This window comes from Poecilia reticulata, unplaced genomic scaffold, assembly GCF_000633615.1.
Source record: "Poecilia reticulata strain Guanapo unplaced genomic scaffold, Guppy_female_1.0+MT scaffold_567, whole genome shotgun sequence".
Classification (NCBI taxonomy): domain Eukaryota; kingdom Metazoa; phylum Chordata; class Actinopteri; order Cyprinodontiformes; family Poeciliidae; genus Poecilia; species Poecilia reticulata.
In genome coordinates this window covers 1-11,709 of record NW_007615323.1, presented here as the reverse complement: position 1 = coordinate 11,709, position 11,709 = coordinate 1, and the positions used below count along the sequence as shown (strand labels likewise).

General features: G+C 39.8%; 1 protein-coding gene across 1 annotated transcript; it reads right to left on the bottom strand.

Annotated features, from left to right (window-relative positions):
* Positions 1-83: 83 nt before the first annotated feature.
* LOC103461080 (protein 4.1-like) lies at positions 84-11,371 on the bottom strand. Its single transcript, XM_008403404.2, has 6 exons — positions 11,200-11,371; positions 2,643-3,145; positions 1,749-1,934; positions 571-849; positions 368-472; positions 84-285 (listed from the first exon to the last, which is right to left on the bottom strand). Coding segments are annotated over exons 1-6 (1,239 nt in total). The 5' UTR covers positions 11,201-11,371; the 3' UTR covers positions 84-120.
* Positions 11,372-11,709: the final 338 nt, after the last annotated feature.

Here is an 11,709-nt window from a genome sequence, read left to right as displayed (position 1 = left end):
GGATGGATGGATGGATGGATGGATGGATGGATGGATGGATGGATGGATGGATGGATGGATGGATGGATGGATGGATGGATGGATGGATGGATGGAAGGAAGGATGGACTTTTCATTGAAGTTATATAACTTCAACGAAAAAGTTAAAGTTGTACATTTGCATATACCTGGTGAGGTCTTCTGTAAGCTGCGCTGGATCAGGAGGGTAGAACTTCACATTAAATGTAAACTCATAGACGCCACCTGATACCTGTTTCCGAATCTCTTTGATGGACTCCAACCATGTCTGCAAGTGAGGATAAAACAACCACAAGTCTCAGCTCAGTGTCTTCATCTGTTTTTATTAATCAAATAAAAATGTTGCTCACCTTGCTGGTTGGGGTTTCCCAGATCGCCAGGCCAAAGTAATCCTTCTCCAGGAGGTTGACATGGTCACACACTTTAGTTAAAAGCTCCTGACCTTTAGCATGCTTCTATTGGTGTGGACATAACAGAGATTCTTCAGTCTGAATACCCATACAGCATTACGTAAGCATTAGTGAACAAGGTATAAGTTGGGTGTTTTTCTTACATCTAGTTCACACTCAAACAGAGTGTCATCCAGTAAGGTGACTTTGCATTGCATGGCTTTTGGACGTTTGGGGCCTTTAGCCTCCTCTGCCTTATTTTCTGTCTTCTTTTGTTTTGGAGGTTTCTCTTTCTTTGTCTTCTCTGTTGTTTTTTCTTGTCCTTTGGTCACCTCCTGCTGGTCTGTTGGCTCCTCCTCCTTTTCTGTGCCCTCCTTTATTTCTTCTTCTACTTCAGGCTCTTTCTTTATCTCCAGTTCTTCCTTTTGCTCCTCTGGAGCAGGCTGATTGGTTTACATGTGGAAACATGTGAAAAAACATGTCAAATTTGATGAGACTTTATAAAACGTGCACTGTGAATGGAAAACATTTACTTCATAATTACATTTCCCAACCAGAGACCAGATTTTTATAAGAAACATAATCATCAGTGGATGAATAAAGTTGTTTACTGATATCTAAACAGCCGTCAAGTTAGCATGATTTAACATGGGGCTGTATGATGCATTGTGCTTTTGGAGTGGGCAAGTTACCAGTATATTAAAAAGGTTTTAAAGCCGTAACATATTAATGTATTTATGACAGAAAAAAAAGATTAATATGTACTCTGATTTTTTTTCTCCTAATTTAAAACATAAAAGTAATTACTCTGACTGCTGCTAAAATAACACTGATTATTACTTTACAGGGATAACAAGAATCAGATTCTTGTTATGTTCAGGAAAGAACATTTTAACATCTGGTCAATTTACTGGCACAAAATAAGGCTTTTATTGGTTCTTTCTTACTGGCTGCTTAAAGTCTCAATGCTGAAAACTAAAACTAAAATGCATAGCAACAGGTGGGGGAGGGGCAGAGCTGTACTACTCCATACAGACTAGTAAGGTCTATCACCCTTTCTGGCATCTCAAACTGTGTTTGAAAATTTCTGCAGTTTTGGAGCCATGACTTTTAAAACCTTGGTATAACTTGGTACCAGTTATCCCCCCCCATGCTTCCACCCAGTGCCTCCTCCTGATTGTTCTGCTCCACATTTAAGTTTTGAGGAACATTGATGTTTCTTGTGAGGCTGGTATTTTTTATGGGTTTTTACGGGATGTGCGCGAGTCTCTGGTATAAGTTATTGTAACATTAACTAAGCCGCAGGAGCTCAGTGATAATCAGGCTCTCAGGTTTGTCTCACCTGTGTCTCAGCGCTGCTTACTGACTGGTGATCTCCAGCCTGTTCTGTGTCCAGCTCAAGTTTTAGTTCTGGCTCTGGAGCGGCAATTGGCGCTTTCACTTGCTCCTCACTTGGCTTATTCTCCTCTTTGTCCTCCTTCTTTCCTTTGGTCTTTCCCTTCTCCCTTTTCTTTCCCTTTTCCTCTTCTTTCTGCTGCTTTTCTTCTGTCTTTTCCTCCTCTTTCTCTGTCTTCTCCAAGTGTTTCACTTTTTCCTCTTGTTTCTCCTCTTTTGGTTTGTCCTCTTCTTTCTTTTTTCCCTGATCTTCTTTAGCTTTTTCGTCGTCCTTCTTTTTTGTCTTTTCCTCTTTAGTTTTTTCTTCTTCCTTTTTTGTTTTCTCTTCTTTTGCTTTTTCCTCCTCTTTCTTCTTTGTCTTTTCCTCTTTAGCTTTTTCCTCCTCCTTCTTTTTAGCCTTTTCCTCTTCTTTCTTTTTCAACTTTTCAGCCTCTTTGGCTTTTTCCTCTTCTCTTTTTTTTGCTTTCTCCTCTTCTCTCTTTCTTACCCTCTCTTCTTCCTCTGCTTTTCTTTTTGCTTTTTCCTCTTCTTTTTTCTTCAGCTTTTCCTCCTTTTCTTTTTTCTTAACTTCCTTCTTATCTACCTTGCCTTCTTCTTTCTTTCCAGCTTCTGTCCTCTTCTCTTTAATCTGAGTGGTCTGCTTCTTTTCTTCTTCTTTTGTCTCTGGTTTTGCTTCCTCCTTTTCAACAGTTGTCTTTATCTTTTCATCCCTGTTCTCCTCTGGCTTTCCGGGCTTTTCTTCCTCCTTTATTTTCTCGTCCTTTTTCAGTTTGCCTTCATCCTTTTCCTCTGCTTTCTTCTTCGCTTCTTTCTTTTTCTTTTTACTGCCTTTCTTCTCAACCTTTTCTTCCACCTTCTTTTTCTCCTCTTTTTGTTCTATTTGCTCTTCTTCTTTCTTTTTAACTTCTTTGACTTCTGATTTTTCCTCTACTATTTTGGACTCCTTGTCCTCACTCTTCACCTCTTCCACCTTCTCTTCTTCAGCGTTGTCAGCCTTCTCTTTGTCTGCCTTCTCGTCGCTGGCTCTCTCAGCCTCAACGCCCTCACCGTCCGAGCACTGAGAGCGCCGCTTAAGGAAGGAGGAGAAGAGGCGTGAGAGGCCTTTGCCGGCAGAGGTCCTGCTACGAGGTTTGAGCTGCTCCTCCTCTGGGGAGGTAGCTACGTCTGCAGGCCCAGGCTCAGCAGCCTGCTCCTGGGCCTTGTCACTCGACTGCTCCCCCTCCTGCTCAGTAGAGGTCGTTTCCTGCTGCACAGGTTCGGCTTCTGGTGGCGCGCGGCTGCTCTTCTGCTTGCCCTCAGTGTCGGCCTCGTTCACAGCACTTGCCTCTGTTGTCATGGTAGCCACTGGGAAGGAGAACAGAGGGGAGTCAGAGATTGAAAAAGGTCACAGTGCAGCATGGTGTGTGACACTACAGCGGATGGTAATTGCTAAAGTGCAACAAACAAGATATTACAGCTACATGAGGAAAACTTACACAAGTGTTCTGAATAGAGGTGCAACAAAAAACAAAACTGCCTAATGACCGATATGCTGGTCAGTAACCAAAAATTCAATCAGGTTAAATGCCACAACCGGGTTTCACTGACAACAACACTCTTCAGTGTCGAGATTGTTACTTAGTGAAGACCAAAAGTGTGATATTTGTAGTGTTACTGAGGTGTTTAAAAAAAAAAAAAGAAGTCAAAAGGATCACAGAAAGGAAGCTGCATTTTATACTGAAGCATCTTGGCAGCACATTCCTGGCTGCTTCAACACAAAGTTAGGCTTCTGCAGGTAACAGGAAGATGCTCCATCAGTAATTACTATGAGCAGTGCTGCTATCTACTCTAAATGGATCTTGTCGGACAAAATTTTACGTGATGTATTATATTTTTAGTGTGCTAAAAAAAAAGTTCAAGCAATATTTTGTTTCATAAAGTAAATAAAATAATTGGGTTTATTTGTACATATATATTTGTCCCAGCCTGTATCTTCTCAGAGAAGCAGATTACCTCTTTAACTTTGGGCTCTTTTTGAGAAGCTGTTGTTTTATATTACAATAAACATTTTTTTCAAGGCTCAATTAAAAGAATTACAAAAAAAAAAGAAAATGTTTTTTACTGAAAATTCTTAAACAGAAAAATAAATCCACTGAAATTTAGCAGCTCAAACCTTTATGAATCGGTGACTGAGGACATGCAAAGAAAAATCTCTGATTGGTGATCTGGGAATTACATTTACATGATGAAGTGTGGATCTTTGCTCAAAATTTCGACAAAGTTATCTACAGAAGATGAACAATATCTCTACATGTCTTTAGGAAACAGGCAGATCTGGTGAAAACATGATACAAATTATCCTGTTAATTATCCACTACAAGTCAAGTTTTTAGATAACAACTGTCCTGGGCGATTTAGAAATTGATTATACTGTTTAATGTGGGATAGCATTTCATGTCTGTTTGCAGCAAACTGGTTCTTACACAAGGTGCCTGTAATGCTCAGTTAAAGAGCCGGTTCTTCCTTTGACATAAGAAGCCTTTTCATGCCTGAATATCTCACTGGTCACAATCAAGCAACTTAACCAACAAACAAATAAATGTCTGAAAACGGGAAGGTACTGAACTGACTTTGCGTCTATACATCTTTGATCCAATTGGCATCCTTCATTCCATGCCTACATATTGCCATGTCACTACTCCCTGATTGTTTTGTAGATTAAAAAAACAAAACTTGTTCTATCCTGATACTTAAATCCTGGCACATAATATTTTTCGTTTTAGTTAAATAGTTTTGAATATAAATATTAATGATCATGCTCAAGCATGCTCTAGAATTCAATTTAAGTGAATTAATCCCTGTTTTAGATCCAATTTCAATTCATTTTGGTTCTAATTTCCAGTTGGGCCAAAATATTTATTAGCACCCATCTGCTGGTATATGTTATTAATGTGACTAATAAAACCAGAAGCACACATAAAATGGCCAAAAGAAAATAGACTTTGTTAAACTTGCGTCTATTAACAGTCAGAGCAATAACAACTGAAACTGTGTGAAACAAAACTCAAGTTTATCAACACAAGGATGGTCCATCTAGAAAATCACCAAAGCTCACAGAGATGAGAACTGTGGGAAAAACTTCAGTTTCATTTCATTTTACAACAGATGAATTAATTTTTAAATCTTTAAATCTGTGCCATTGTGTATGGATGGTGCCATGTATAGATATATTCATTACGCACCAGACATATGTTGCTATTAAGTTAAATTTACCCAGAAACTCTAGTCTCCTATCATCTACCCTGCTGTTTAAATAAAAGACATCAAATTTCATTACAGACTTATTTTTTAAGGAAATATGAAGCAAACTGTGACCCATAATTTACAATCTAGCACTGACACATGTACAGCCCATCAGCTCATCACACAATAGGCCTCCTTGTTGGAGACTGAGCCAACATGGAGTTCTGATGGCGTATCATGGACTCATTAAATCGCCCAAGCACAAAGAAGGTATTCTGCTCAAGATCTGCCTATTAGCGCCGCCTGGCTCATCTTCAGCAGGCAGGGCTGGCTCTTTCTATAGCAACACACCCATTCTGATCTGGGAAACAAATGCTCTGTATACAGTAACAAAGCATCCAAAGTATCTAGGTGATATATGTACAAAACAATGACATACAGAGCTGTGAAAAAGTCCTTGGCCCATTGCAGAAGTCTTCTGTTTTTGCTTTTATGTCACATTTAAATGTTTCAGATCAATCTCATTTTAATGTTACAGAAATAATCTCAAATCCGATTTAAGTCCAGACTTTGACTAGGCCACCCATTCAGCGTTGAACTTGTTGGTGGGCTTGAGATCCTTGTTCTGTTGCATAGATGAGGTATGTTTGAGCTTCAACACACCGACAGTCGAACCGTCTTCTTAAGAAATTTTTTGTTCTATCCGTTACAGCAAGTTCTCCAAAACCTTAAGTATCAAAACTAGCACATAATATAAAATCAAATAAATAATTCTCCAGAGCACTTTTTAGTAATCAGTCTCATTGATTCTATGAGTGAATCACAGTTTTATGAGCCAATAAGCTGCAGAGGGTTGATCTGTTTTGCAGATTCATAAAAATGAGTCAGACTTGATATTTTTAGAAACTTGCTGATTAAATTACCCAGAAGGTTAACATAAACTCCAGATATTACACAACTACCCAATGTTTCTGTTGACTTTTATAATATATATATATATCTATATATGAATAACTTACAGGGCCTCCACTGTACAATCGATTCACTTTGATATCACAGACAATTATCGTGTCTCGCCACTGTTGAACTGGTGAATAATGCTTTTGTCTCCGATACGTCTTATGAAGAGGTGTGGGGGGTAGCAGACAAGGCCGATCCTCCAGATGTACAGGGCCGCCCAAAATGGTGCCTCCCGGATCTCTACACCATACACTTCCCACTGGCTCTCCAGGACAGGAGGAGGAGGGGGGCACTCAAATAGACCAAATCCTCTTTAGCCCTCCCCATTGTTTGTGTCCAGTGACCAATAACTGTGCCGCACTCTATTACTAATCCACTCTGCCCTTCCCCCAACAGGACCCCTCACCACCACCACCTCCACTCCATGGGTCTGTTCCCTGGGTCACCACGCACACACAGACGCGCACACCTTTATGCATCGATGCCCACGGCCTCCTGCGGGCGTCTTAATGCTCCGTCATCTCAATTCTGAGTGTCAGGAAACAGACACGGTCCTAATGGACCAGCTGAGCTTGTGTCTGCTGCCTCCTCCATTTTGTGTTAGCCCATCTAACATCTCTGCCGTCGGCCAGCTGAGCAGGGCCGACCCACGTCAGGACCGACGTTAGACGACGGTGACGGCGCAGGGTTTCCCAATGCACCATCAATCTTTCGTAATGTGACAAATAACACCCGTACTTTAATGGGAGGGGAAGGAATAGTAATGAAATGTCATATTTTTTGAAGAAAAACGACGGACCTCAATAACACACAATTAGAGCCTGTAATAAGATGAATTATAGATGAAGTAGGCCACCCTCCAAGCAAGAGTGAGCTCACAGAGAGACTGATCAGATGCAAGCAAAAAGACTAGAGATCCTCTGTGATTAGAATTTTAGGTTATTATTCATTTTAACTGGGTGTTTCTTTTTTCAATTATGTAAAATCTAAGTATTTAAGTTTTCAATCAAAGTTTAGTTTTAGAGCAAATTTAACAGAAACCAGTGTAACACAAAGAGCTTTGCTTAAAAACTGATGGAGGAACGTTAAAAAAAACATACTAGAAATGCCAAAGTTTTTTTGTATTTGTTTTTTTATCACAATGGAAATAAGTTTAAAAAAGGAATTGTGGAAGGGTAATAATGCAATGAGAGATCGAATAAAAACAATACGAATGTATAAAGACATGACAAACCTGAAACATAAACCATAGACAGTACACATGAAAACAAAAATAAAAATATCTAAATCTAAAATAATGGCAAGTACAATATGATAAAATATATACATTTGGAAATAAAAGTAGCTAACTTTGTCAGTTATTAATAAACCAATTCCCAAATAAACTTAATGGGTTTTTTTTTAAACCCAACAGAGGTGTTTTTGTCTGGCGTAAGGAAACCAAAACCATAAATTGATACACTTCAAGTCTCATTTATACCTTGTGCATCAAAATCAGAGGGGAGGGGGGGAGAGGAAGAAGAGCTTGCAGAGAGAGGAGGAGGCAACAGTTTAAAAATAGCTAAATGTGCCCAAGATGCTGGGACTCATTAGTAGGCCCAGCTCATATCTATTTTTGTTCACGCCTCGCTTCACATAACACGCATATGCACATGTGCGAACATGTGTGCACAGAGGCAAGAGCTCACACAGCATTTACATCCACATTTTTAAGAGAGCTGAAACTGATCCATTTGATTTTCTTTTGCACATTTATGCTACTCTTTCCTAAAATAGCCTGGTCACATATTAGAAGGAGTCCTCGATAAAATAGTATATAGAAGTGAACATAAAGAAAGCATGTTTCCTGGATACTGAGAGCAGGCTTAAGGAATTAGAAGGAGTTTAGAGTTAATCAGCCCTCAAGTGACCAAGTGAGATTATCTTCTTCTACCTGCCTGCAATATCCATCTCACTGTCTCCATTGAATCTTTTTGTCTGCCTTTGCAAGTGTGTGTGTGTGTAGTGATGAAAATAGTGACACATTGTGCTGATTCATGGTTTTATGAGAAGCCCCACCTACCTGGCTGGGGAAAAAATATGCAGTAATGTAACTCAAGACTAGGATGTCAGCCTCAGGTCACTCTTAGTAAACACAGAATGCAGGCCAGCGTATAAAGGTGGACTCTGCAACAAACTAATGGCATGTTCTGTCAACACCCAACCTTGGCCTGCAACATTATAACTATTCTTCTTTGGGTTTAAGAAAAGGTTCATTGTAAGTGATGTAAATATATTCAGTTGCAGCTGGGCAATGTACATGCACCAGGCAGATAGATTTATATTCCAAAATTTTTTTGAAAAGTACACTAGTTTTGACGCAGCAAAAACAAATCTCAGATTTTCTTTTCTTTGTAATTAGCCTGCCGATCAATGTCAGCATGGTACATTGTAGCCACAGCTGGGACAGGCTGACAGAAGAGAGGCTGCCATTCAATCGGCTCCACTGAGCCATCTGACCAGTACCAAGAGGGAAGGCTTTGCCCAAGGACACAACAGGAAAGTGACTGAGACAGACAGAACTGGGATTTGAACTGGCAATCCACTTGTTACAGGATGAACCACTATCCCTTGAACCACTGCTGCTCCTTTTCCCATTCATTGTTGTTCTGATCCACAACTAAGCCTATTGGCGCATTAAATTATGAGAGATAATCACTCCTGATAAAATGAAAATATGCAAGTGGCCTCCAGCTGGAAGATAAAATCACATTTTCAAGTAACTTCTTGAAAATTTTTCAATTGCTTTATTCGTTGGCTGTCAAAAAGGTATGAAGTGCTTAAATAGGCTTAGGTTGCTATAATGTTCCCACTGCATAATAACCTTCAGTTGAAATAGCACCAAGTATTAAATAAAAAAGGTCTAACATTAATCACTGCAGAAAATCACCAGGTCCCTCTTGTGACTCAGCAAGGACAATCGTTTTCAGATAAAGGATAGATAGATGGATGATTAACATGATCTAATTTCTTTTAAAGGAAACAATACTCAGACTTCAGCCAACTGTAGTTTTAAATCAGTGTAGTGCTTTTTGGGCAGCCAATTATGCCTGTCTATCTTGCAAGCCTGGGGGAAGTGTAGTAGCTTTATTTCAACCAACTGAGTGACAATGCACAGCAACATGTAGGGGAGGGGCAGCGAATTGCCATATGGACCTTTTATTGAGAATCCATATCAAAATGAAAATGTTCTGACACCTTAGTGTGGCTTGTCCCCAAGAAAGCTTTGAACTGAAGAATGGTTCAGACACATAAGCCTTGCAGAAAGGAACCTTTTTGCATGCCAAACAACCAAAATTGCAAAAATACAAACTAGTACAGAGGCAAAATAACCAGATCACTTCAAAAATATGTAGAAAAAAATGTCACATCAAAGAGTAATCCACAGCCCACATCTTCTGTAAAGTGAAGACAGTAATCTTTGCCCAGGTCTTTGTCTCAAAATGATCAATACACACAGATGGTCTGTGAGCCGGATGTTGTAACATGAAACGGCATGGGAAAAGAATGAAGCAGCATGATTGATTTAGTGTGGCTTCACTGAAAGCAATTTAAAAGCCATTCTGAGCATCAAACTCAGCCAAAAGTGCAATCAGCTAATAGCAGAGACATAAATACATTTGAACATTAGTGAAAGACCTTAAAAGCAGAGCTCAAAGGAAGGTGCCTCATGAACTTGGTGTCCAGCTTAAATTCACGTTTTTCGTTCAGAAAGAACAATAGTGGTGAAAGATGTGTGGATTTCTTTCCTGTTTGGGTCTGCTCACAGAACAGAGCAGTATGCCTAACTGTACGAATGCATCATAACTCCCAAAAGAGGATTACACCAGCAAGCCCTTCTGGGACCTTAATGACCTCACTCTGTCACAGCAGAGCCGAAAACATTGTTCAACATCGCCTCAGGTGCTTCCTGTGTGTCTACACCACCACTGCTTCACCAACAGGAGATCCTACCAGGGCGTCATCACTAGTGCTTTTTTAGGTTCTATTTACTTCTGTTGTTTATTAAAAAAACAAATAAAAAACTTCCTAGTCCTGTAGCATTAACTCTGCCTCATCCCCCCATGCGTCACATCTGCAGCTCCTCACGAAAGATTATCTGACTATATATATTCAGCCGTATCGATGGAGATGAGGCTTATTGGATGAGATGCTGTTGAGCGCGTTAAACGTAGGGAGGGCTCCGTGGAAACCAACACAATCTTCACAAACTGCCGCCCTTTTTTTCCAGCTGAGGTGGGTATTTTTAACCCCCTGCATTCCTCAGGGAGGCAAAAGCAAGGCAGGTCAAGCAGAAAGAAAGTAAATGCAAAGCATCACTGAAACAGTGGGAGGGGGAAACACCCAAATAACATCTGAACATTGTGGACGCACATCACAGATACAAGTGTATTATTTCCATGTGGTGTATTTCTATATATTCATGTCATCTTTAGGCATTTTACAAGACAAAAGCATCTAATTCATGTCCAGGAATAAACCAGTCTAGTCATATGTGAGAGTCAAACTTAACACAAATTATTTCACCATATATCATTAGGATTCTTAAATATTATTAATTCAAAGGATAAAACATCAGCTTCCGGATGATATTTTATCCAAGTATGTACACTGTACGTAAAAATAACTATTTGTTTTGCGGGTTATTGGTGTTCCAAAGGCATCAATCAACAGAAAATGCACCAATATGCTTAACTGGATTTAAAAAGTGCATACTAACCATTTATGTTGTTAGCAGACTGAGTCTTCTTTAAATGTTCGTGTTTATGCCATGTTCATTCATTTTTATACACAACTCGCACATGCAAAAACAAAAACAACACCGCTACCTCCGCCAGGAGGGACTACTTTTAATTGAAGATGCTGCAAGAAGACTGCTACTGGGGTCTATACCCGAACGAAATAGGTTATATAACTTTAATTGCCCTAAATATTTTTTTAAAGATGTCTGAATATGTCGTGGCAGAGTCTAAAAAGCATCGTTTTCCCGCAACTTATTATTATTATTTTTTTTTTCTGAATTAAAGTGCAACATAGTAGCGGGGCTGTGTCGGACGAACGTGCGCCGGGGTATTTAAAAAAAAAATCTGTTTACGAAAAAAATGGCGCCGAACGCACAACAAAACAAACACCCATTCAAACGCACCCACCTTACACCTTAAATTGGGCTTACCTACTCTGAGTTTAGCATCAAGGGAGACAAAAAAGGGCCCAAAAATATCCGATAATTTCCCGGTATATATTCCTGACGTTCAGGAGAGTAACAATGTTTCGCAGCGACACATGCTTTGTTGTGCTGAAGGTGTCCTGATGCTCGTAAAGGGGCGGAGTCTCCGGCTCAGCCAGAGCAGCCTCAGCCATAGACAGAAGATGGGCACAACTTTCATGCAACCCTGTATATGCCAGTGAATGTCAGTCGGTGCTGCAGGATTCCAGTTTGAAAAGAAAACCAATCGATACTCTCAAGGGCTGTTTTGAAGTAGTCGTGTTTCCATTTATTGTCTGTGACTGTGCTGCAGTAGCCATAAAGTAGCTAAAGAGAGCAATTATTAACAGAGTTCAATGTCCAGAAGCAGAAGGGGTGAGGGGGGTGGGAGCTGCAGCATGATTTCTTTCCCTCCATATTTACATTTTTATTAATCTAGGCACCCAACCAACCCCAACTACACTGTTTAAATTAGCTGTTA